Below are 26,309 nucleotides of genomic sequence, written 5' to 3' on the forward strand. Positions count from 1 at the left end.
AGACCGATGTTGTAAGACATTTCCTCCGCCGACAAGCCTATTTTAAAAGCAAGCAATTGTTCAATTTGATGAAATAACGGCCACACAAACACCATAGCAACTAATGTGTCCAAACTAATACACAGAATCTGAAGTTTTCTGACAGACGGGTCCAGACATATTTTGATAAACATAAACACCGGAAACCGCCGTGGCCCCTGGTGATTCTGCGCAGTGCGCTCGTCCAGCGCGCTTGACGACGTCTGACGTTTCACAGCAGAACCCAGGAAGTGTGCGGCTAGCTGTTTTCGCGAAACAGCACTTTGTTTTCGTCCCGATTGAATTGTGAGCCGTCTTCTTTTTTTTACACTAACGTTTCACGGGGCCGAAATGGCGACGTTTATCTCCGTGCCGTTGAAGAAGTCTTCTGAAGTTGACCTGGTCAAACCGCTGTCGAAATTCGTCACGATGAATTACCCAGCTGGCGAGGAACAAACGGAGTACATTCGGGCTTTGGAGGAGTTGAACAAGCTCCGCAAGAACGCACTCGGGAGGCCGCTCGACAAACACGACAGCTCCCTGGAGATCCTGCTGAGGTTTGAACCGCTCCATCACTGCTACCGTATAGTTGGCTAGCTCCCTGCTGGTTGAACCCGGCCACCCCTTACCTGTGGCGCGGTGTCTGCCGCGCCCAGCCCTGGTGTTGACGGTGGTATGATGCTACCGTCGAGCTAACGCTAGCCCTCCTCTGCGGAAGAAGCGCTCCGCAGCGTTCACACAGCTCCTTGTTAAACCCAGAACACGCGTACCTTTATATTCATTTACATCAGGTCCTGTTTCCATTTAAGCATTACGTCATTGTATTGACGATTACATTAAGGCTGAAGTTGAGTCACTCCTGTTCATCCACAAAGCTGTCCATCAAATATATTGTTTATGAAAAAGTGCGATGTCACCCAGTAATAAGTCAACACATTGTTTATTGACAACTGGGAGTGTTACATAATCAATAGTTTTGCCAAAGTTTTCGTTATTCTGAACTTTTATTTATTTTGGTTGAGGTTTTAGTGCTCATGAAGTTGTACCTTATTTAATAATGTAGTCAACAAAGCGTTTTAATCTTCACTGATTATTAACCACGTTGGAAAGAGGAACTCCCAGTTCATTTAAACACCGTCTGATAGCCGTGGCTGTTGTACAGGCCCTGTCTGTACTCAGTTCCTGTCATTCAGTGACAGAGAGGTGTGTTCTGTAGAAGAGGTGAAGAGAGCGTCCAAGCCATATCCTTTTCTAAATGATCCATTACAAACCTTATAGTTTGATGGACTGTCAACCAGTTCAATAGACTTTGCTCCTTTTTGTCTGCATGGCTGCATCTTGGATTATTGTCTGGATGAAGCCCCTGGCCCACTATGCAGTATTGCGGGGCATGTCCATCTCTACTCTAGCATTCACTTCACAAGTGCAGTCGTCCAGGCAGTGCCAAGATTAGACTTTGCCCTTAAATCGTCCCACTCAATGTCACCTGCTGTATAAGACTGCTGACGTAAGGTGAGGCGCCAGCCTGACATGCAGGGGACTGGAGGCGGGGCATGGAGTAATGGGAGTTTTTCATTAGAGCAAAGTGATATCGGCGATATGATTTAACGTCCATGGAGAATTCTGTGGTATGATTATGAGAACGTAGCGGGATGCCCATCAAATCTATTTCCCTTTGTTTTATGTGCTGCAATACAGTGATGACTCAGTTGTTCAGAGTTCACCAGGACTCTGCACAGCCTCCTCCCTCACCCCCAACCGCCCCTCCTCCTCCCACTCTCCTAAAAACACCCCCCTTCAGACTTATTGTATGTTGTACATCCTGCCACTTAATGTACATACTTAATGTTTGTTTTCCTGGCACTTAAAAATAGTACTTGGCATTGTGTAGTGTCTTATTCTAGTTATCTTTGTTATACTGAGAATGGGTTAACCTAGCAATTGTTAGTGCTAAGCACTTGTTTCTATGAACATCACTTTGGATAAATGCGTCTGCTAAATGCTAATGCAAATGATGTAATGGCAGGCTTTTTCGCAGACAAAACACTGAATCAGATTGCATGTTCCATCATTTGCTTGATTTTTGTAATGTCTAGGTATTGTGAGAAAAACATGCAACGTCCATTCTATTTTTCATTCCCACCCTCCCTTTCCTTGTCTGTATCAAAAGGATTAGGCCACAGCCTAAAGTAAACTGTTCAGCTAAATCCAGCTGTGGTTGGAGTATTGGCTTGGAATGAGTGAGTGTAACTCTTCCCCTGAATGTTGCCATTGTAGCTTCTTTGGCTGTCTCTAGGACTTCCCATGCACTCGGCCTACACGTTTTAAAACCTAAACAAAAAGACAGTGGTGGTGTCGCCCTGGCAACCATTGTTTGGGAAGCGGTTTCTTTTTTCTTTGAAGGGCACAACCCATCTCAGTGTCCCCCTGTTACGCATGTGTGTGTATCTATGGAAACCCCTCCACGCGACAACCGCCTCTTGTTTCACGATTGTACTCTGAACTCCTCATTGGAGCAGAGTGGTCATGTCGGGGATCGCCTCTTCTGTTGTCCTTTTCTAAGAATAGAAAAGTTACATTTACTGGCAGGGAAAGAGATCGACTGTGAACACCAGAGGCTGACGGACTGATTGGTCATAACTCTTCTCTGAGTCACCGTTAGGTCACATGTGATTCTCCCGCAGGAAGGGTTGTCCCAGCCCCAGTGCTACAGTTTAGCAACATAGCTGACACTACTAGATTAGTTTCACTGAGGTTTTCTTTACTAACCCTACTTACTGCTTAGTTTCTCTTGCTGCAGTCCGTTAGGATGGTGCTACATAAGATAGGGATGACACTGTCATCGGGAACTTAGGGTCAGCCTAAATGTTTTCCTCCTATATGTATAGCGAGTCTTGTATACGTATTCATCCTTTCTATTACTATTATTGTAAGCTTACGACATCAAGAATTGTACCTGACATAGGACAAGATAAATAAGAAGTATAAATGGAATAACCTGATAAATAAGTAACCTAACCTGACGTTTCTATTATAGTACATTATTCAGATCTTTCTTACAAAAACCTATAATGTAACTATGACTTATAGCCATATACACATCTCCTTTATATAGCATGGACAGTTATAGGCCAATCGCACTGACAAGTGTGATTTCAAAAGTTCTGGAGAGTATTCTTTTAGTTCGATTGGGTAATTATATTAATACCAGAGACAATCAGTTTAGTTTCAAACCATAGCATGGCACTGAGTTGTGTATTTACTATTTATAGTTTAAAATAAATAGTAGTAAATGTTTTAATTGGTGTAATTGATGCCTCTAAGGCCTTTGATAGTCAATCACCAGAATTTTACAAACTTAAATCAAAGGGGTGTACCTGCTAGCATTATAGGAATACTTGCATACTGGTATGCTAACCAACCAGAGTATGCAAGTCAGATGGGGCAGCAGTGTCTCTGGTCCTTTCAGTGTTGCTAATGGAGTTTGACAAGGGGGGCTATTGTCACCAGCCCTCTTCAACCCGTATATGATCGATTTTATCTGACCAACTGAATGGCTGTAGAAAGGGCTGTATGATTGGCAACACGTGATAAACCATCTAATGTATGCAGATGATTTGGCCACTATCTCTCCCAGTAGTGCTGGGTTTCAGCAGTTGTTAAATGTGTGAACAGAATATGGTGTCAGACATGATGTGCAATACAATTCAAATACTAGCAGTGTGATAATATGTAGGGCGAACGGAGATAAGGACCTCTCTTTCCACAATTTTATCTTTCTGGGGAAGAGCTTTGTGTTAGTTATAAAGCCAAATACCTCAGCCTTTGCTGCAGCCGCCCCCGCCCTCGGGAATGCCCTCCCCAACGACATCCGCAATGCCAACACTCTTTCATCTTTTAAAACTGCCCTTAAAAAACTCCTTTTCACCCTTGCTTTTAACCTTTAAACTTTTGTTTTGTTTACGTTTGTTTTGTTTAGCCATTCTTTTTTTTTTCTTTTTTTCCTTATTATTTAGCTTATGAACCGATTGTGAAGCGTCTTTGAGCACTGGGAAAAGCGCTATATAAATTTGATCTATTATTCTTCTTCTTCTTATTATTATTATTATAACAGATCAAATGCGTGACGATGACGACATTTTTAGAAGGTGTCGTACATTATATGCCCAAGCAAATATGTTGGCAAGAAATTGTGCTCTGATCATGTAAAAATATGTCTCTTTAGAGCATATTTATTCTTATTCATGTGTGTGTTGTCTATTTTTTTGTATTGTATGTCTTTTAAACTGACCTTGAGTCTTATAATAAAAGTTGTTGATGATGATGATATACAACGAAAAATACATGAATAGATATTATCACATTATATGTACATAGCAGAGAGTAAAGGACCATCCCAGCATCAACGTCACGCTTCTTAGGCTCCAACAGACTATCTATGTTCTGTTCCCTCATACATATCCCATTACGATCGTGAAATGTCCTCCATGCTAACGCTGGTTTGCTTGTATATAGCTATTCCTCTCTGAGAACCTCAGGGAACTAGAGGATGTCTTAATGTATGTACATATCAAAGTGATAATGGTTGATCCTGGGTCTGCAGGATCTTTAGTCCCGTCTTCTGAAACACTTATTATTCCATCACAATGTCTTATTGTAACTGGCATAATGACCCCCCTGCCTGTCATCTGCAGGTACTTCGACCAGCTGTCTGCTGTAGAACCCAAGTTCCCCTTCTCTGAAAACCAGGTACGGCACCAGAGGACGTCTGCGCATGCTCAGACACGCCCAACAGGAAAAACGGATGCAAATAATGTTGGCTCTCCCTTTCCCCACAGCTCTGCTTAACGTTCACATGGAAAGATGCCTTCGATAGAGGCTCTCTGTTTGGAGGATCTGTGAAGCTTGGTGAGCATCTGTTTGTGTGTGTGTGTGTGTGTGCGCGTGTGCGTGTGTGTGTGTGTTTGACATATGTGGGAAGCCCAGTAATTAACGTACCTCATTTAAATTTTAACCGGCCCTCATAAACAGGACTGTCAAGATGCCGGATAGAAATTTAGCCGTGGTTCCATGCTTGTGGTAAGTTCTGCTGTTGTTAATCATGTAAATCTATTTGTTTTTCAGCCCTCGCCAGTCTGGGCTACGAGAAAACCTGTGTGTTGTTCAATGCTGCTGCGCTCGCCAGTCAGATCGCATCCGAACAGAACCTAGACAGTGACGAAGGCCTGAGGGCTGCTGCTAAATACTACCAGGTAAACGGCCTTGATTACACACAAGTAACCAGGGAGACGCAAAGAATATTAATATTAATAATACGCAACACAGTGTTGGTAGCCTCACCCGACATCTTCCATGTGCTGTAAACAAAGCACTGTGACGTCCTGCCTCCTACACGCTCTTCCCAGGCGCCACCCCTCGCCTAAGGTATTCAGAGTATCTCAAGGATGTGTGAACCCATCTGACGCGGCTTACCTCCTGTCGCGTGTTGCATGTGTGAACGGGCGCCTCACTGATCACCTCCGGACCGATTTCTCCGGAGTCCGTCCTGAGGTCACCGTGTGTGAAAGGCCCGCTGGGGACGCCTTCCTGTGGGGATTCTAGTTGTTTGACCAGGCGACTCTGACTGTGTCCCCAGCTGGCCAGCGGGGCGCTCCTCCACATCAAGGACACAGTGCTGTCTGCGCTCAACAGGGAGCCCACCATGGACATCTCCCCGGAGACCGTTGGGGCCTTGCACCACATCATGCTGGCCCAGGCCCAAGAGGTCTTCTTCCTCAAAGCCACCTCTGGTACTTTGACAACTCACAAACAGCCGTGAACGTGACAACACTTGCATGAAGCACAACAGGCACCCCGTACGGATCGACCTGCACTCTAAAACAAACTGATGTAATTCATGCGAAACCAGTGATGGAAAGGTTTATCCGCCAGGATCTTGTTATTGAGCAGTTAGCCATCATCCTATCGACTGGGACAGAGATACAGATGGGTCAATCACACGGTTTATTTAGAGCACACTACTTAGTCGAAGTTGAAATGAAATGGGAAGCCTCGGTATTCCACAGTGATCGCAGTGGAATACCGTTCGTTGCCACGGTTATTTGCTGTCAGCTTCACCAAACTAATAATCAGTTATCAATCCGCAGCACGTGTGAGACCTTGTGATGTTGAGGAAACTAAGCTCACGCCAATTCACATTTGGTTTTATCAACCAACAGATAAAATGAAAGACGCCATCATTGCAAAACTGGCCAATCAGGCGGCTGATTTCTACGGCGACGCCTTCAAACAATGCCAGTACAAGGAGAACCTTCCGAAGGTATGTTGAGGAGACTCGCGCTCATCACATGCATCAGTGCGTGCACTTTGTGTAGACAAATGCCTGGCTTTGCAATACCTAGGCGCTTTTTAGAAACAGTCAACCTCCCATGAGTCTGTCCTCTTCCTCCTTCATTTACACAGTGAGGGTGGAGTTCTGTTGTGTTTTGGGGAACAGTCTGTATGTGTGTGCGTGAGTGTATTTGTATGAACACACAATTCAAGGGTGGCACTGGGATGTTGAAATCACTGCACCTCTCCGTCTTCATTGGTCTGTTTCTGCCCTTCTCTGCATTCTGGTTGGTTGTTGGTCTTTTTTTATACTATTGAACTGGGATTGGATCGTTCTCTGCACTCTAATTGGTTACTTGCCGATGGGTTTTTGAGAATTCCTAATAACTAGTCGCACACAAACCCACCGGCCCTCACACACGGCGGGGCCGTCCGGGCTGCTGAATGGCGTTTAGGGCGGATGGTCACCACAAAGGTTTAACCGGTCATGACCTGTTCTCTCTCTTCTTCTCTCTGTCTCTCTTTCTCAATTTCCCTCTCTCTTTCTCTTGTGGTCTTCCTCCTCTTCCTCTTCACCCCCCCATGCTGCTATCGCCGTTTGGTCATGTGTGCGTTTGTGTATGCGTTGTATTGCATGTGCGCCCTCGACTGATGGCTGGTGCCTCCTCTGTGGGATTGGCTTTCGTCATGTCCTCCGTGATTTAACTCGCCGCTGTGTGTGTCCCTGCTCTTCTGTGTTGTATTTTTGGTTTGCCTTGCTTGTGTTTGTGTGTGCATACGCGTGTGTGTGTGTGTGTGTGTCTGTGATGCGTGTGTTGTGTACGAACTTCCACACGTGTGTTTGTGTGCGTTTGGTCGTGTACGGATGTATGTGCGTGTGTGTATATCTTTATGTGCGTGTGTGTGTGTATGTGCGCTTTGTGGTTGCCTCTCCCTGGTCAGTATTTTTACTTTCAGGAAGTGTTGCCGGTGCTGGCAGCCAAGCACTGCATCATGCAGGCCAACGCAGAGCTGCACCAGAGCATCCTGGCCAAGCAGAACAAGCACTTTGGGGAGGAGATCGCTCGTCTGCAGGTAGGGGACCGCCCGTCTCTTTGTGCTATCGCCGGAGATAGAGCACCAGACGATGGCTTTCACTGGGTAGTCTCTGAGAGCTGGTGAAGGGATTACAAAGGCAAGCAGCCTCACGTTCACATGACCACGTCCCTGTTGTTCTTGGCACACGTTCTCCCTGATAACACAGATCTACAACGGAGCCCTTTCGCAGAGGCATCGCCGAAGGAGAAACACATGGGTCGCTCATGGCATTTATTCTTTCATGGACCTGGTTACTGGTACTGGACTAAACTGTTGAAGATGAGTCTACTTACCTGTGCTCTGGCACATGAAGGGACCAGCCCCATAATTATTGTTACGAGCGACACCCGTGTTTGTCTTACGCTAGCACCCATAGTCGTACAGTATACTGTATACATGCCACATTGACTGCTTCTACCTCATGCTGCGATACGCCAACATCACCAGGCCAAGGCTGGCCTGTAAAGACTGGGACGCTGTGTTCATTTTACATCATATTCAATCGTATCATACACATTCAATATAATGACACTTTTTTACTCCACGTAGATCATAAACCGTTGAAATAGAGCGATGATCTTGAGGAAATGCCACCATTATAGTGCTCTTTATCAAGACAAACCGCAGCTCACCGGTCTACCCGTATCTGTTTACAGGCCGGTCTCAGCCTGACCAACATGGCAGCTACGTTTATGTACGATCCAAAGGCCAACGTGGCGTCTATGTTTATATGTCTATGGTGCTGTTCCACCCCCTAGTCACTGAGCGCAAAGGCCTCTTCTGATGGGCTGGTCCTAGCTACCCAGTAACGGTCTCTTCTGATGGGCTGGTCCTAGCTACCCAGTAACGGCCTCTTCTGATGGACTGGTCCTAGCTACCCAGTAACGGCCTCTTCTGATGGGCTGGTCCTAGCTACCCAGTAACGGTCTCTTCTGATGGGCTGGTCCTAGCTACCCAGTAACGGTCTCTTCTGATGGGCTGGTCCTAGCTACCCAGTAACGGCCTCTTCTGATGGACTGGTCCTAGCTACCCAGTAACGGTCTCTTCTGATGGGCTGGTCCTAGCTACCCAGTAACGGCCTCTTCTGATGGACTGGTCCTAGCTACCCAGTAACGGTCTCCCCTCCCCCAGCACGCCGCGGAGCTGGTGAAGACGGTGGCGTCGCGCTACGACGAGTACGTCAGCGTCAAGGACCTGAGCGACAAGATCAACCGGGCACTGGCCAACGCCAAGAAGGACAACGACTTCATCTACCACGACCGCGTGCCCGAGGTCAAGGACCTTGCCAACATCGGCAAGGCCGCACTGGCCAAGGCCACCGCCATCTCACCCCCCCTCAGCCAGAAGTTCACCGGTGGGTACACGCACGCACACGCACCCTCGCACACACACGCACACAAGTAGTGTGTAACAATAACACCTTTCCCGACGATATTTACCTGGAACGCAAATGTGGTCCAGGAAAATACAAATTCAAAATACGTAACGTGTTTATTCTATTCTGTTATTTACTATGCCCAATCAGAGGTACATAGAAGAAAGCTTTTGCAAAAGTAGATCCACTGTGAATGTTGTTTGTGTTTGTATTGGGCCCTGTTTTATCAGTGGCCGTCCATAACTCTGTAAGTTTCCGTGGTTGTCTCCAGACCTGTTTGAGAAGATGGTCCCGATGGCCGTGCAGCAGGCCATGGGCGTGTACAACCAGAGGAAGGCTGAGACCGTCAACAGGCTAGTGGGCACCATGCGGGAGGCCACCAACCTCTGCAATGGGTACGCTGCCTGGCTCTGTGTGTGTGTGGGTGGGTGTGTGTGTGTGTGTGTGTCGGCGCAATTCAAAAGATAAGAAGGTTGTCAAAGGACAACACACAGATCCACTGACCTGCACCCCAGAAAACAATCACTGCCGGTTGCTTTGGGAAAACCTGTTGAACCAACACAATGATCATGTAGAAACGTAGAATAGAAAGTCGAAATACAGCAGGGAGAATCCCTTTTTTGGTCAGTCTGGCCCTTCTTGGGTCCTTTAATCTATGCCTGCAGTCTACCAAGAGCAAGATGGCTCTCTGCTCCAGAATGTTCCTAAAGTCCCCTAAAGTGACTTTGGAGGAATGACCAACTAGTAAATGGTATCCTTCTGGATCTGGTTCTTTCAGCGTGTTGGCCTCCCTCAACCTGCCTGCCGCCCTGGAGGACCTGTCAGGGGACACTATCCCACAATCCATCGCAGAGAAGTCCAGGGCTGTGGTGAGCAAGGGGGGTCTGCAGAGCATCGAGCAGCTGATCCGAGACCTGCCCGACCTCATGACCCGCAACAGAGAGATCCTGGATGAGGTAACTACAGAGAAACCACTGCAGTGCTACGGCTGTGGAGCTGCCCACTGTAGTCAATGGTAGTCCAGCCAAACACTCAACTGTGTGTGTGTGTGTGTGTGTGTGTGTGTGTGTGTGTGTGTGTGTGTGTGTGTGTGTGTGTGTGTGTGTGTGTGTGTGTGTGTGTGTGTGTGTGTGTGTGTGTGTGTAACAGTCTCTCAAGATGCTGGATGATGAGGAGACAACAGACAACGAGTTGAGGTCAAAGTTCAACCAACGCTGGAACAGAACTCCTTCTGGAGACCTTTACAAGCCCCTCCGTACAGGTACACACACACACACACACACACACACACACACACACACACACACACACACACACACACACACACACACACAGGTAGGGGATTCAATTAAAATAGAAAATGATGAAACTACATGCTGAATCTTTTCTGCCTACTGAGTCTGTATACAATATGATGATTCAAGTATAATGTAATAATAGGAAATCTTGGAGTTTCAATTGATACTTGGTGTGGAAGTGGTTGAAGGTGGGTTAATCTCCCTCCACTCCGTCGTCCCCCTTTCCCCTCCAGAGGGCGCTACCTTCCGCAGCAAGCTGGACGTGGCCACGCACGCGGACGGGGTGGTGCGGGAGCGCTTCAACACCAACTGTGACATGATCACACTGCTCTGCAAGTCGGAGGGCGAGCTCAACGCCGCCATCCCCTCGGCCAACCCCGCCAAGACCCTGCAGGGCAGCGAGGTCCGTCCCCCCGTCTGTCAGCAACCTGTCTCTCTGTCCACGTGTCTGTCCTTCCACCTCTCTGTCCATCCCACTGTCCGTCGACCTGTCATTCCACCTGTCTGTCCGTCCACATGTCCGTCCATTTGGTGTTTCAGTCCACCTTTTCTTCCACCCGTCTTGTGTACGTCCATTAAGGTGTCTGTCCTGCACGGTGCTGCCCTGTGGGCCTGGCCCCCCTGGCCCTCCCTCTGTCGTCCCCCTGGACCCATAGCGGTGAGGTAACGTGGGCGTGTCCCGTGCAGGTGGTGAACGTGCTGCGCTCCCTGCTGACCCAGCTGGACGAGGTGAAGAGGGAGAGGGAGGGCCTGGAGGGGGAGATCAAGGCGGCCACCTTTGACATGACCGCCAACTTCCTGGCGGCCATGGAGCAGGACAGATCCATCAACGAGGAGGCGCTGTCCCTGTCCCAGCTGGACCAGCAATACGGCCAGTACAACCAGAAGGTCCAGGCCACCCTGCGCACGCAGGAGGAGCTACTGGGGAAAGTGCAGGTAAGAGCCCAGAGGAACGCACGCTCTGGTACTGTGTTTGTTACGAAGGGACCAGTCAGATCCACGGAGGGGATGGGAGAATGACGGGATCTTCAATGCAAAGCAGACACACGCACACGCAGACACACACACGCGCAGACACACACACGCAGACACACACACACGCGCGCGCAGACACACACACACACACAGACACACACACGCAGACACACAGACAGACGCCACTTTGAAGAGAACGGTTGGATTAAGTTATTTGACTTCAGTCCACCTTTCCTGCCACATAGTGTTGCCAAGACAAACCTTATCCGTTCACCGTTCACCTCCTCTGTGTGTCCCCTCCAGACAGCCCACCAGGAGTTCAGCGGCCTGAAGCAGTCCAACTCAGAGGCCAACAGCCGGGAGGAGGTGCTGAAGAAGCTGGCCTCCGCCCACGACAGCTACGTTGAGATCACCAACAACCTGAGCGAAGGCACCAAGGTACCGGGACCTCCCGACCTACCAGCTCCCTCTGCCTAGTATCACTCCTAGAGTGGGTAGCTAGGTACTTTATTCACCCCCAGGGCAAACGAAGGCCTTACAACGGCACACATCAAATAATACAACAGTTATAATCAAGCAATGAACGAAACCTCTCATCCATTGACCTTGAAAAACAAGTTAGCTGACCTGAGATGCAAACCAAAGCCCTGACAAAAAACCAGTGTGGCTTGCGCAGTCGGTAGGTAGACGGGTGGTTGGTTCAATGTGTCTTCTTATCCCTCTCTCTTGTTTAGTTCTACAACAGCCTGACGGAGATCCTGCTCAAGTTCCAGAACAAGTGCAGTGACATCGTCTTCGCCCGCAAGACGGAGCGCGACGAGCTGCTCAAGTACGACCTGGCTCTGAACAAAATGGACGCCGTCTTCGGTTGACTTGACCGTAGTTTAATGCAGAGGATGTGTTAATATTTGGCGGCTGAAATACATTGGTGCTGTAATGAACTATTTTTACAGAGGTGTCTTTCTAAGACACGGGTCCTCACTCCTTCAATCTACCACGAGGGCCCAGTAGTACACTTTAAAGTAGAATAATTAGTCTGATGAGGGCCCCCTGTGTCCCCTGACGCGCCCCTGTAAGACGTCCCACTGCTCAGCCATGTATCAAAAGAGGCCGTGTTGGCCTTTGAACCGTACACCAACGTAGCCGCCATATTGGAGAGGCAAACGCTGGCCTTTAAACAAATAATCCATTTGTTGATATGGGTTCTGATCCATGGTGGGTAGATGAACCATACATATCAATATGATATGTGAAAATATGATATTCAAATATTGAATATGAATATAAAAATCATTAAAATCCCACAAGTAACGTTAATCTTACACCGCTTTTTAACCAGAGGAAACTCTCTAGTATTAGTTTACAGGCCAGTCTTGGCCTCTCCAACATGGCGTTGGCGTATCGCAGCAGCAGTCCACTGGGGGGACCTCTGGGAGAGGCCTGGTTAGCTGGGCCCAGTGGCCCATGTCTGTGCCCCCCCCCCCCCCATGCTGACGGTGGTGTCCCGGTGGGGTTCTGCTCGTGTCCAGGGAGCTGCAGCAGAGCATCGCGCGAGAGCCCAGCGCGCCCTCCTTCAACGCCCCCGCCTACCAGAGCAACCTGGCCGCCAGCGCCGCCGCCCCGGGCCCCGGGGCGGCCAACCCCACCCCCGCGCCCAGGACCGTCTTTGTGAGTGGCCAGGTGGGGGCTGCCGTGAGGGTCGTCTCTTATAGGGCAAACGTTTGCACACACACACACACACACACACACACACACACACACACACACACACACACACACACACAGACTCACCCCCCCGCCCCCCCCGCCTCAGCAGGCCCAGCAGCAGACGCCCCAGCAGCCCCAGCCGACCCAGGCCAAGGTCCAGCAGCCCCCGGCCAGACCCCCTCCTCCCAGCTTCACCCCCCAGGGGCCCACCTTCAACACCGGCCCCGTGCCCCCCGCCGCCGCCGCGCCGCCGGGGGGCAACCCTCCGCCCATGGCCCCGCCCGGCCAGGCCCAGGGCCCGCCCTACCCCTCCTACCAGGGCTACCCGGGGTGAGTCGGTGCAGCGGGGCGCCTGCTGAGTCGACTCGCGCCTCATGCTAATGCTAATGCTATGCTAATGTTATGCTAATGCGGAGGTGTTCCGCGGCCCTGGAGCGGCGGTGCTGACCCGGTCTGTGTCTGTGTCTGTGTCTGTGTGTGTGTGTGTGTGTGTGTGTGTGTGTGTGTGTGTGTGTGTGTGTGTGTGTGTGTGTGTGTGTGTGTGTGTGTGTGTGTGTGTGTGTGTGTGTGTGTGTGTGTGCAGGTACTACCAGATGCCCATGAACTACAACCCCTACCCCATGGGCTACAGCATGCCCTACATGCCCTACCAGGCCCAGCCAGGACAGCCGGGCTACCCCGGGGCCCCGCCCGCCGGACAGCCCTACCCAGGATACCCCCAGCAGCCCCCCCAGCAACAGCCCTACTACCCACAGCAATAACTCCCCCCACTGGCCTCGCCCCACTCCTACGCCTCCCCCTCTACATCACACTCAGACCTGCTCTGCCCCACCCAAAGTTCCTCTACGCCCCGGTTTCTACTCTGCTCTTCCTGGAGACTAAATAACCCCAGCAATAACACCAACCCCCCCCCCCCCTCCCCCCCCCTGTATAACCTTCCCCTCTCGTCTCCCAGCTCTCCCCCCTTCTCCCTCCGGGTTCGGTTGAAGCTGATACATTGAACCGTCAGAAGGAGGCTCCGAGCTGCTCTGCACTCCACCTGTCGCTTTAACAGCCTTTTAATTCCCTTTGTGTATTTTTTTTGCACTACTTCCCCCCCCCCCCCCATCGCTCAGCCCCTAAACCCCCCCTGTCTTCTCTCGCTCGCCCCACGCACTAACTTCTCCCTCTCCCTCCTCGCCTTGTACCCTGTTGTTTGTTTTTGTCTTCGTTTTTTCACGGTTTTATTATTATTTCTTTGGTTAATAGTTTTGTTAATTATTTTTGTCTTAATCAATTGTTAGGGTGTTTTTCCTGTTTGATCCTTGAGTGAAAGTACAAGGCCCTGGTCCTGCTGAAGGAATCCTGGAGCCGTCGTTTCTCCTTTCATAATCTATCTTCCTGTACACCCACGAATGTGGGTGTACAGGAAGATAGATTATGAAAGGAGAAACGACGGCTCCAGGATTCCCCGCTCTCTTCTCTTCTGGGCTCTGGACTACTGTGTGGCTTATAGAACACGCTGCAAAGGATTGTGGGATAGTGCTCTTCAGCTTCCGGGACAGGTGGTGGCGGGCTTCTGGTGAAGTCCAGGGTTAGAGATAGGCGGTTCCACATCATCACTCCCCTGTTATGTTTACCAGCCCGGGAGCGCTTCTCTGTCAACTATAGGCCTATTTTTATAATAATGATACAGGGGCAATGTATAAACCATAGGAGAGGAAAAAAAATAAAGCGGCCTGCAGGTTTTCTAATGTTGATGAGTGTTCTCTCTCTCTCTCTGTCCATATCTGTGTCTCTCTCTCAATCACCCAGGGAACGTTGGTATAATTTGGTGTTCTACAATCAGAGGCTGTATATGGCTGTAGAACAAGTGGGAGAAATTGTCCTATGATATAAATATATATAAATATATATAAATATACGACTACGTGGTTAGCAAACATTCTGTGTACTACACTCATGCTTATGTGTCATTTTTCCTCTAAGTTCTAATATGATTAAACTAATCTGCTGCATATCTCTAGTCTTGTCAATTCAAACGTGTGTGTGTGTGTGTGTGTGTGTGTGTGTGTGTGTGTGTGTGTGTGTGTGTGTGTGTGTGTGTGTGTGTGTGTGTGTGTGTGTGTGTGTGTGTGTGTGTGTGTGTGTGTGTGTGTGTGTGTGTGTGTGTGTGTGTGTGTGTGTGTGTGTGGTTACTAAATTAGGACACAAGGGGGCACCAATGATGCCCCGACGTAGAGCAGAATTACATTAAGTAATTTTGCACGGGGCCACAGTTGTGGTCGCATGGGCCAATCGGGGAAGGAGAATTGTTTCCGTCAGACCAATCGAGGTTGCATTGACCTGCTGAGCCCTGGGTGCAAACCCATTTAGACCGCATGCAAATGATCCTTCGCAGTGGTCCTGATCTCATCCAATCATATTTCCCCCCAAGGTGATTTCCCAAGCCTAGCCAGATCTCATATCCAAATATTTATTCAATTTTAGGTTATGCTAATGATTCAGCATTTCTCATCTTTCTATGTGGTGGTGTTTGAGTACCACAGATTGTGTGTGTGTCTAGTCAAAAAAGAGTGGAGCAAAAGAGTGCAAGTTTATGCACACATGTTTGCATGAGAGAGGGAAATTGTATATATTTGTGCGCATGTGAGAGAGTTTGTCTGGCTGTGTGGAAGAGTGTTGATTTTATAAGAGTAGGTATCTTTGTGTATGTGAGCGAAGGCGTATATCAAAGTGTTAATTATTAAATGAATGTGCTTGTGAAAGTCTACTTGGTGCGATGGTGTGTGTGTGTGTGTGTGTGTGTGTGTGTGTGTGTGTGTGTGTGTGTGTGTGTGTGTGTGTGAACCTGTGCACGTGTTTGAGAATGTGTAAAAAAAAAAAATGTGTGAATGTTTGTACTGTATGCGTGTGTGAAAGGGCGTTGATTTCATGAGAGTCATGTGCATGTGAGCGAGAGAAAGGGAGCATGAGTGTGTGTGTGTGTGTGTGTGGGGGGCAGTTCTGCAGCGGCAGATGGCAGCCCAGTGTGATGTCTGCTAGGATGCATGGAGACGCTGGCAGAGAGCGGCTCCTCCTCAGCTTCCATCCATCACTCCACCGCCCTCTTCCTCTCCTCCCGTGTTCCTCTCTCCTCTCTTTGTTTCTCCTCAAACCATCCCCTTATCTGTCTCATCTCCACTCCTCATCAAAAAAAGATCATTTATAATGATCCCTGCATGGATATGATCCTTACCTAGCCGAGTGCCCTTTTTTTTTCAAATACTAATCACAGCTCTATCTGTGTTCATCTCAGTTCATCTCTCTGTGTTCCGGTCCGTCTGTCCCTGGAGTTTTGGCCCCCGATTGCTGGATCTCTGCCGGCCTCCGCTGCTGACGGTCCTCCGCCTCATAGTGTCCTTGATAAAAACCAGTGTGTGTGTTCTTTCTTACAAAAATGAACATTTCCACTTCATCTCATGATTCATTTCCCCAGTGAAAGTGATGTGATACCACTCCACGACCATTCTCTCCCCCTCTCTCACCTATGCTTGCTCTCTCTCTCTCTCTCTCTCTCTCTCTCTCTCTCTCTCTCTCTCTCTCTCTCTCTCTCTCTCCTGCTCATCCTGTAGCATACCGTTGCTGTCAACCCCAAAGGGACGGCAGAATGTGTTTGTCAAAGGTGTTCATACATCGCGGGCTCTTCATTTTAACAAGCCGTGCCCCACCAGTGGGGTGTCATATTTTAATTGGTCGCAAATGCAATAAAGCCGCTCTACACAGCACATGTGTGACGGGTATTAATTACATGCACACTAATAGCCCTCAAACTCCACGCTGCCATATTGTCCCTCCTGCTGTTTTGAATGTTTTTTTATGCTCTCTCTATTTGCTCCTTGCTGTCGCCACATGTACCACAGAGAAGAACAGAGAAATATTGTCTGACAAAATGATCAGTCCCCAAGCTCCAATCTGAATGGTTTCGATGGTCGCTGAAATAGAAAGGTACTATAACTGCCTGTGATGATTAAGCTCTGTGCTATCGCGACTCAGCCGTCACTGCAGAGTCAAAGTTACTATTCTGGGACTTGTACATAGAGATATTTTCATTCTGAAACAGGATCAGGTGTGCCTGTTTGTGTGTGTGTGTGTGTGTGTGTGTGTGTGTGTGTGTGTGTGTGTGTGTGTGTGTGTGTGTGTGTGTGTGTGTGTGTGTGTGTGTGTGTGTGTGTGTGTGTGTGTGTGTGTGTGTGTTAGAGAGAAAGGTGTGTAAGAGAAACCAGGTGACCGACACACATTTAATGTTAACTTAACAAAGGATCCCCAATGCAATGTCCCCACGTAGAAAAATATTACAGCTCCTAACTTCACCTCTCTGTCTCTCTCTATCCCTCTCTCTGCCTCTTTCTCTGTGTCTCTATCAGTCTCACCTCTCCCTCTCTCCACTGTATAGCGATAGGCTGAGATGTGTGAAATAACTAGAACCAGTATGTATGAGGAGATGCAGTTACTATAACAACTAACATGAGCGTTCTCCCTCTCTCCCTTGCCTTTTTTCCAACTCCCCGCATCCCCGACCCACCCACCCACCCACCCCTCTCTCGCCTGCCCCCCTCCCCCCCACCCAGCTCCTTCTCTACAAACGAACGTGGGTGTACAGGAAGATAGATTATGAAAGGAGAAACGACGGCTCCAGGATTCCTTCCTGCGGGGATGGTATGTTGTGTGTTTTGAGATGCTGCCGGGGCGATTACTGCCTTAACCTGTGTGGGAAGTGTGTGCGCGGGAGTGGGAAGTTGTAATGATGGTTACACAACGGCAGCTGACACTCACACGCTAACACACACACACACACGCACACACACACACACACATACACACATACAAACACACATACAAACACACGCCCTTGGAGGATGGTTTCCTCCTCTTGTATAATCAAGCCGCCACAGGAGGGTGGGTGTTTGTGTTTGTATGTGTGGATGTATTTTAGTGTGTGTGTAGGGGGATGTATTTGGTATTTGTATGTGTGGATGTTGGGTGTTTGTGTGTGTGTGTGTGTGTGTGTGTGTGTGTGTGTGTGTGTGTGTGTGTGTGTGTGTGTGTGTGTGTGTGTGTGTGTGTGTGTGTGTGTGTGTGTGTGTGTGTGTGCATGCGCACTTGTCAACAAGCAGACACGGTGCCACGATCCGAGGGGGTGAGTGCATTTGAAGAGCAGGAGAATGAATCTGGACTGACATCAGAGAGCACAGAGAGTGAAAGTTATGCACGCACGCGTGCAGGGTGCGTGCCCGCGCAGGCTTATGCATGCACTGCTGGGAAGCGTGCGGACGTCACTAGTACCACCTGCTGCAGTGGGGGCCGAGGCGAGGAGCACACACACAAGCCGACCAGCCCTGCAGAGGTCGACGCACAGTGAACCATGGGGCTTTACCGTCGACTTATTCCAGTTAGTTGTTTATTACCATGACTACCTGTCCCTCACCACCACCACCACCACTGTCTGAAACTACTGTCTGAAACTACTCCTCACTTCTCCCATATGTGTGTGTGTGTGTGTCTTTCTGCTCTTAATGTGCTCTCTTTCATCTCTTTGAATGTCTGCGGCATCACAGACTGCGAGGCTGTTCAAGGGCAGAGAGCAGTCGACGCACCGCACCCATCCCACACACCTGTCCTTGAGTGTCTGTGTGTGTGTGTGTGTGTGTGTGTGTGTGTGTGTGTGTGTGTGTGTGTGTGTGTGTGTGTGTGTGTGTGTGTGTGTGTGTGTCTTTGGGGTCCCTGTGTGGTCAGGGCATGTGTCTGTGTGTGTGTTTGTGTGTGAGTGAGAGTATATCTGTGTCTATTTGGAGCATGCATGTGTTACATTTTGTTTGTGTGTTTAAGTTGTATGTCTGTCTGGTTCAGGTATTTGTGTGCATGCGTGTGTGCTTGTGTGTGTGTGTGTGTGTGTGTGTGTGTGTGTGTGTGTGTGTGTGTGTGTGTGTGTGTGTGTGTGTGTGTGTGTGTGTGTGTGTGTGTGTGTGTGTGTGTGTGTGTGTGTAATGTGTATCTGTCCATACACCAGGAATTGCTACGTACGGGAAACCTTGTTAACTAACAGACCATCACCACTCATAAGGCTGTTCACTGAACCGTTCTGGTTTGCTGCTCTTTGTATTCCTGTAAATCAACCACTGCACGTTTTCTGTAGCTGTTGTGTGCAGGTCTTGCTCAGCTGCGTTTGGCAGGAAGTGCCTTCTGTGGGTTTGAAACACCTGCATGAACCGAATGATGGGGTGGGGGGGGTGGGGGGATGGGAGGGGGGGGTCGGCTTAAACCACATCAATGGACAAGTAATTGTACAGCTTTATATGTATTATTTTATTATATCTATATATCGAGGGGCCTCCTTGTAGAAAGGTACCGGGTCGATCCCCAAAGATGAAAAATAATAATTTCTGATCATAATGTGTGAATATAACAAATGGGGGTTGAGTGCTGTGTAGCAACTGCAGTAGCTGCTATCATTGCTGTAACACAGGGAATTGGTTAGCCTAGCGATTGTTGTACTTGCACTTGGTTCTATGAACAACCTTTCTGTACCGACAGCGATATATTGATGCACTTCTTATGACAAATGTACTTGTGTGTCGCTTTGGATAGAAGCGTCTGCTAAATGCCCTAAATGTAAATGTAAATGAGTGCTTGCTAACAAATACTTTTAAGTGTAAGCAATCCACACATTAGATATATTCTCATCATCCTTGTTATTGTCATGGCACACAGTCAGCTGCTCAGACCACAAATGTGTCAGATGGCCTGGGCGTGTGTGTGTGTGTGTGTGACAGGGTTTTGTCTTGCATCAGATCGTGACTACAGCATCTGTAAAGGTTTCCGGTCGGCTGATCTTCTCATGTACTCGTTTTTAAAGAGAATTTCATCAAAGCCACCATGCATTCACGCTGCTAGACAATCTGTTTCGAAACAATCAGACAATTTCTGCAGAAAAAAACCCACTTTAGATTGAAAACCCCCAGTGGCTTTTTAGGACCTTCTGATCAATTAACACATCCGCCCTCCATTCAGAGAGAGATATTAGGAGCGAGAGAGGGAGAGAGGGAGGGATGGAGACAGCGAGATGGAGAGGGAGAGATAGGGAGAACGATGGAAATGGAAAGGGAGAGAGAGCTATCATTCCGAATTAATTAGGCGAGGATACACCGGGAGGTATATAGCCAGCATCGCAGCTCCACCAACGATAGGACACATTTAAAACAGAATGGGATCCGGTATCCAGGCACGTGGGTATCCATAGAGACCGTTGCTATGGTGGAGAGCAATCTCACCTCATTAGGAACAAATATAAATAGCAGTGCGACTCAGCTTATGGCCATGACGCCCACAGCTGAGAGAACAGTCTCCCAGTCTCCCGTGTCAACGACAAGAGATAACTGCACTGGAACACGGAGGAGGTGGAGGAGAGAGACAGAGGGGGAAGAGGATGGAAGAGGGAGGGGGAGATGTGGATGGAGAGATATAGTGAGAGAAAGAGTTGGAGAGCGTGAGAGGAAGTGGGGAAGGGAGAAGGAGGGAGGGAGGGAGTGAAAGAGAGAGAGAGGGAGGTGGACAAGAGAGATGCAGAGAGATAAGAGGTGGAAGCGGGAGAGATGGTGGGAGAGAAAGGGGTGTCAGAGAAGCAGATGAAGGGAGAGAGATGAGTGTAAGAGAACAAAAGTGAGTGAAAAGGGATCAGGGGGAAATTAAGTTATCAGTTTTGTTAGAAGCCCTCTCGCACATGCACACACACTTACACACACACGCGCACACATGCACATGCACACATGCGCACACATGCACATGCACACATGCACACACACATATACGCACACACACACTTTTGAATTTAAATTGGCAGTTTATTTGATTCATCACGTTCTCTGCAGTTTTGTGATCAAACGACCTTCTGAGCATTTCCTCTCCCTTCCAAAATAAATAAAATGCCCCTAACCATCTCTAAAGGACCTGATTGCGTCGATTTCGGACGATTCCTTTGTGTAACAAGACAAAGATGATGAAAACCACTAAGACAAAACAGAGAGAAAAGACATAAGAAGGAGAGAGACCGAGAGGAGAGGGGACACATCCGTTCCTCGACACCGATTGCATCAGAAGACGTGTGCACGTGGAACCTATCGCACCGCATCGACTCATCCTATTGTAGTTAAGCACCCCCGGACATTGCCTACTCTCTCGCCCACGCGCTCGCTGCATCAGTGTTTGTTCCTAGTTATGACTCAATCCCCGGCTTCCGCTGAAAGCCATGTATGTATTATTTCACTCAGCCCAGGCAGACATTATTTCCGTGGCAATTTCTTTTTTTAACACAAAACGATGTCTATAGTCATGTCAGCCGTCTTCTGTTGCATAACCTTTGGTAATTTACTTAAAATACGTTTATAGGTTTAGGGCTTTAGCACAAAAACTAAAAACACTGACGTTTCCATTTGACATCTTGAATTTAATCTTTGAAACACACAGATTGGCAGGTGTTCTTTAAAGGTTTGTGTTTTGCATTCTTGCTGTTTTAAAAGTAATGGTCCAACTTAGACGCAGCAGGCATATCGGTGAGTATTACTGCAAAGAAATACTGATGCTCATTGTTTTCCCCCCTCAGCCAGACCCAAGATAAACATTGAGAAAACTAAAAAGATCCGTTGACTGATTGCGGGTGGTAAGGGGCGCTCGAACGCAGTGCATCATCTGGTGAGATCATCCGCAGATTAGCGGGGGCCTGTCTGCATCACAGGGCCTCACACTCACCCTTTCAACTTTCCGTTTATACCTCAAACCCTCAGAGCCTCCGTGTCACACTTGATCAGACGCCTTATCTCACACCTGTAGCGCGAACCAATCGCACGTTCGAAGGCGTTTGTCGACGCCAAGAAACGCAGTTCCGTGGAGGCGGGGGGGGGGGGCGGCGTACATTCGCTGTTGATCCTGGTCGAGCCTCCGCGGAGCATCACACACGCATATAAAAGCGCTCCGTCGTTTCTTAAGCAGCGCGAGTCATCACCTACTCGTAGCGCGTCCGTAGTCGTAGCACCGGTCGTAGCCTTAACAGAGCATGTTAGCCGTAGGACCGGGCCAACGGCTGGCATGCTGCAGTTAAGGCTACGCGTGTTGTTTTCAGTTGTAGGGTTAGGGGATTATAGGGCCTAAGCCCAATAATCATTCAAAAAAACGTTATGCATAAGGCCTTGAAATGGGCTTGATAACTGCACGGGCTTGGATGAAACGAACTGGAAATAACGTGACAGAAAGAAACGATCGATCTTTTTCATCTAGATCTTGAGCCCCGGGGCGAGGAGGGTCTATTTATCCGTATCCTGTCTGCAGCTTTCTAGACACGCGGCCACCGGTTGAAGGATGATGGTTTAAATATTCAGACTATAAGAACTGAATATTCATAAGACCATTGTTAATATTTATGAACCTTACTTATAGAAATTACACCATCGCTCGTTCAGATTCTTTTGCACAAACGCGCGCCACACAAATGGACCGTCGCCTTGATTCTGATTCGCTGTGTGTGCTGCGAGGAGGTTCGTTTAGAAGGCGACCAACAGCCAGAGATAGACTATTTCCCAATTCCCGCTAGCGCTTTGAAGACCCGTCGTCGCTCCATCTCAGTCAGTGGGAGGTCAGGTCACCGCGAGCCATTGAGCTGATGTAACCGTATACCAGCCACACTCTCACATACAATCTCACTCACACAAGCACGCACAAGGGTCCAGTCCGATCTCAAGCGCTCAGTGGTGTGTGTGTGTGTGTGTGTGTGTGTGTGTGTGTGTGTGTGTGTGTGTGTGTGTGTGTGTGTGTGTGTGTGTGTGTGTGTGTGTGCGTGTGCGTGTGTGTGTCTGTACTTTCTAATAAGACATCATATAACTATACTACACTACAATGTGCACGCGCAGCGGGGGATGGCAAGCACCACCGAGTCGCCAGCGAGCGCGCGCAATGCCAATCATAGCGCCAAAACCAGGAGCCAGCAGGTGCTCCAGCCGCGCGAGCAGCGACGGGGGGGGGGGGGGGGGGGGGGGAGGAAAGAGAGAGAGTGAGAGAAAGAGAGCGAGAGAGGGGGGGTGGGGGGGTTGGGTCTCGTGCATTCCTATGTGTGGGCGCGTGGCTTCTCATCTCTGACAGAAGCACACGGCGGCGGACTAGAAGACAGGACGGACGGACGTGCTCGGGACACACAGGCTCATCGGCGGTCCTTTGGTGGTCTCTTCTCGAGGTAAGACCCGTCGTGGATGGAGACGACGTAAACGAAAATCACAACGGGCGGCTTTTGTTTGTTGACGATGAAGCTTTTATCCTAGCTGTGTATTTGTTTTGAACGTTTCCTGCCATCGGTGTCTGATGGAAAGTCCCCACAGTAAAGTTACCGTTAAGTGGCTCAGGGGGCTAACGCAGAAACACGAGGCTCCACTGGCTGGACACTGGTTTTACTTTCCATTATCATACTGGGATACTGGGAGTTACTGCGGTTCATGCGTGCGAGGCTGTGTATCAAAGTGGTTTCATCAACGCCGCGGACGCTATCATATTTACACTAAGTGTCGACCTATTCTCTGGATAATTACCCGCCTAGCCTAGCTAATTTGTTATTCGGACGTGGACGCTCTCCTCGGTCATTGTTCGTGTTTTGGTGAGAGTGCGAGGTGCGTGTACGGGGCGCAGTGTCACCGAGTGCGGCGTCCACCCCAGCTAGCAGCAGGGCTCCAGGTTTGCGGTATAAATAGCCAGAGTGACAGCCCGGTCCAGGCACAGTAATGCGACACAGTGGTTATGAGCGCACCGACAACACTCGTCGTCTGCAATCAGGTGGAGGGAAAAACACACGGAGAGCCACACGCGCACATACCTGCTGGTCCTCTGCTGTTTAAGGTGTGCCCGGTGGTCTGGGCTCTCTGGTCGACGGAGGAGCTGCCTGTGATGGGGCCAACTTATTTTATTTTATTGGAAGAGGAAACAAGAATCGTCCGAGTCATCCCTTTTAGATATTTTTGGGGGATGTTACGATGATGCACTATTCTTTTGTTTCGCATTGTATGTCAATGCTGTATAAAGCGAATTAATATGATTAGCCGGCAGTGTCTTTCATCCCCCCCCCCCCCCCCCCCCCGTGCCGTTTTATATTATTACCTGTGTGTGAGTTAAGACATGCGAGACTTTTTTATTTTTATTTTTTTTAATTAGTTAATTACATATTCTGGTACCGGGCTGATAGTTTTGGTGCTGATTCTGACGCGCCTCTTCAGTACACTGATGGCAATATTGGTCCATATGGCAGGCTTGGCAATTTGGTATTTTAATTAAATCAATCAACATCCTAGGGAATTACACACAAGGACACGCAGACACAAACAATTCGTAAAAAAATAGTTATACATCTAATATTCTCTTTGAAATGTCATTAGCCCTGGCTCTAACACTGTTGATATTATGACCATAGGGGCTATTTAAGGAAAATCATAAAACCATATGTATTCTAACCCTGTATATCAAGCAAGATCTGCTTTGTGTAGGTATACAGAAGAGGCTGCCATTATTAATATTTGTTCCACCAAATATGTGTAGCCTACATATATTTGTTTGCACAGTCAAATGACAACCACATGAATAAATTCTGCGCTATGGTGAACCGTCTATGTGCCATCGGTAACCTGGGGAAAAACATTGTGGGCTTATCTGCAGGGATGTTGGCAAGTGGGCAACATATGCAAAAGCATTTCTATTGATAGCAGTCCAGGATGATCAGGGTCCAAATGCATATTGACCCCACCACGGAGAGATCTGTGGCTGTGTGAACCCCGCTGGGCCAGAGATAGATAGACAAGGCTGAGATGCTGGATGCTGCCCTTTGCTAACACAAATCCAGATAGAAAATAGATTGACTTGTACATTGCCCATATTTCACTGCTCTCTCTTTCTCTCTATCTCCCTCTCTCAATCTCTCACAATTGCTCTCTCTCCGCTCACACCTGGCCTCAGTCTGCGTGTGTTACCCTGGGTTTTCCACAAATCGTTTCAACAGCTAACCAGCAATGGCGGTCACCCAGATCATGTTATACACACAAAGACTTTTAATGTATCCTCACAAGCCTCCGACGTCGATCTACGGCTGCTAAGATGTCTCCCACTGGGCCACGGGTTGCATGTGTGTCAGCTGGGGGTCATGTGTGTGTCGGATGTGGATGAGGAGGGGGGGGGCACCTCCTCACTCACAGCCGACACACATGCCACCCAGTGCCACGCAGCCCTTGGCCAAAGCAGTGCTCCTGGAGTGTTTCCATGGCGCCGGGGATTCAGGGGGCCTAGGGGAGAGCAGATGGATGGGGATGTTGCGACGTATCGCTGTAGCGGTGGCTGTGCTCTCCTCTTCCTCCACCGCCTCCCGAGCCATCCGTCACATGCTAATGATCGTGTCACACCTGCCCCCCTCGGGGGGCCGGGTGCCCCTATAGCCCGAGGCCCTAGCCTCGCACTTCTGCAGTGCTCAGCTTAAAAACCCCACAGCCCACTGCCGCCACACTCCATGGACTGGGCATAGAGCGGGAGGCAGGCTCAGAACCCCCCCCCCCACCCCCGCTCCCGAACAGCCGCAAGGCTCTCGATCACTGTGATGATTTCCTTACCTCGCCATTTCTCTTTTTTTTGTGTTTTGCTCTCTCTCTCCGTTTTCTTCCTCTCCGTTTCTCTCTCCTTACTCTCTATTTTCTGTACTTCTTTCTCGATCTGTATCTTCCATCTTACCATCTCTTTCTTTCTATTTTCCTCCCTCTCTCTCTATATATATTACTTGATATATTTCTCTCTCTCCTCTCTTTCACCCTAGTTCAACTGGTAATCCTCTCCAGATTCCTCATCCCTAACCAAACCCCCCCCCCCTATCTTCTGGTTTTCTCTCGTTTTGCTGAAGATGCACCAGTATGCAACTGCAGTGCAGCACAACACTGTTCCCCATTCCCCGGATTGATTGATTTGGTCATATTCTTTCCCCTGTCCAGAAGGGATTGCGAGGTGGCTTAGGCAATGGTGAGCGGACCCCTGTTCGACCCACGCTCCCCCTGGGGACGCACTTCATAATGGTGTGCTGCTCGCTCCTCTCTCCCTAATTACTGAATGTATGGGGATATATATACCGGGACTATACCTCGTCCCTGGGGAAATTTCCGGGATGCTGTTATATCATTTTTTTCCCCTTCAAATATGTTTAGTTGCCTTTTTCTATTGAGTTAAACACATCATTTAAAATTCCTGCACATAGGCATATTTACTGGGTACAGGCTAGAGTCACCAAATCCACCTGGTGGCTGTGGATAAGCGCAGCCCTGGAAGGAGACATCTCTTTAAATAACCGTTATCTCCAGTGTTTCGGGAAATGGCCTTCTCTTCTTTTGTACCTCCGCGCCACGGTAGCAGTTGGTTCCCGTTGTCCTCCGTGTTACAGGAATAAACGTCCCCCTCGGGAACCTCGCTACTTACCAAGGAGAAAAAAAATCCCACTGAATGCAGTTGCTCCC

The 26,309-nt window shown here is 48.8% G+C and overlaps 1 protein-coding gene and 2 long non-coding RNA genes across 9 annotated transcripts in view; all 3 read left to right on the forward strand.

Moving 5' to 3' along the window:
- Window positions 1-235: 235 nt before the first annotated feature.
- On the forward strand, window positions 236-13,909 carry pdcd6ip (programmed cell death 6 interacting protein). Of its 5 annotated transcripts, none has more exons than XM_060043318.1 (18): window positions 236-575; window positions 4,713-4,767; window positions 4,857-4,926; window positions 5,143-5,270; window positions 5,654-5,807; window positions 6,237-6,337; window positions 7,291-7,422; window positions 8,557-8,779; window positions 9,072-9,195; window positions 9,579-9,756; window positions 9,950-10,061; window positions 10,332-10,501; window positions 10,786-11,034; window positions 11,377-11,511; window positions 11,808-11,902; window positions 12,603-12,753; window positions 12,887-13,110; window positions 13,364-13,909. In XM_060043318.1, exons 1-18 carry the CDS (start codon window positions 370-372, stop codon window positions 13,539-13,541), a joined length of 2,685 nt encoding a protein of 894 aa, XP_059899301.1. In that variant the 5' UTR covers window positions 236-369; the 3' UTR covers window positions 13,542-13,909. The 5 variants fall into 5 exon arrangements, with proteins under 5 accessions (XP_059899301.1, XP_059899302.1, XP_059899303.1 ...); XM_060043319.1 differs by having other exon boundaries at window positions 12,890-13,110; XM_060043320.1 differs by having other exon boundaries at window positions 12,603-12,741.
- A 23-nt stretch (window positions 13,910-13,932) lies between these two features.
- On the forward strand, window positions 13,933-17,350 carry LOC132451060 (uncharacterized). 3 transcript variants are annotated; one of them, XR_009523960.1, is made up of 3 exons: window positions 13,933-15,582; window positions 15,628-16,889; window positions 17,001-17,350. It is a non-coding gene; the product is annotated as an uncharacterized LOC132451060 (long non-coding RNA). The 3 variants fall into 3 exon arrangements; XR_009523961.1 differs by having other exon boundaries at window positions 13,933-15,574; XR_009523962.1 differs by having other exon boundaries at window positions 15,628-17,006.
- Window positions 17,351-22,864: 5,514 nt separating this feature from the next.
- Window positions 22,865-26,309, forward strand: part of LOC132451239 (uncharacterized) — a 5,171-nt gene continuing 1,726 nt past the window's right edge. Inside the window, exon 1 of the long non-coding RNA XR_009524009.1 lies at window positions 22,865-23,017. This is a non-coding gene — a long non-coding RNA (uncharacterized LOC132451239). The remainder of the gene's footprint in view (window positions 23,018-26,309) is intronic.

The sequence above is a fragment of the Gadus macrocephalus genome, chromosome 22, assembly GCF_031168955.1.
Source record: "Gadus macrocephalus chromosome 22, ASM3116895v1".
NCBI classification, from domain to species: Eukaryota; Metazoa; Chordata; class Actinopteri; order Gadiformes; family Gadidae; genus Gadus; species Gadus macrocephalus.

Bases quoted from the DNA above. Each gene is read 5' to 3' on its own strand.
- pdcd6ip (XM_060043318.1), top strand. From the start codon at position 370: ATGGCGACGTTTATCTCCGTGCCGTTGAAGAAGTCTTCTGAAGTTGAC. The intron at 11,035-11,376 runs GTAAGAGCCCAG...TGTCCCCTCCAG, and splicing joins AGCTACTGGGGAAAGTGCAG to ACAGCCCACCAGGAGTTCAG. The intron at 13,111-13,363 runs GTGAGTCGGTGC...GTGTGTGTGCAG, and splicing joins TCCTACCAGGGCTACCCGGG to GTACTACCAGATGCCCATGA.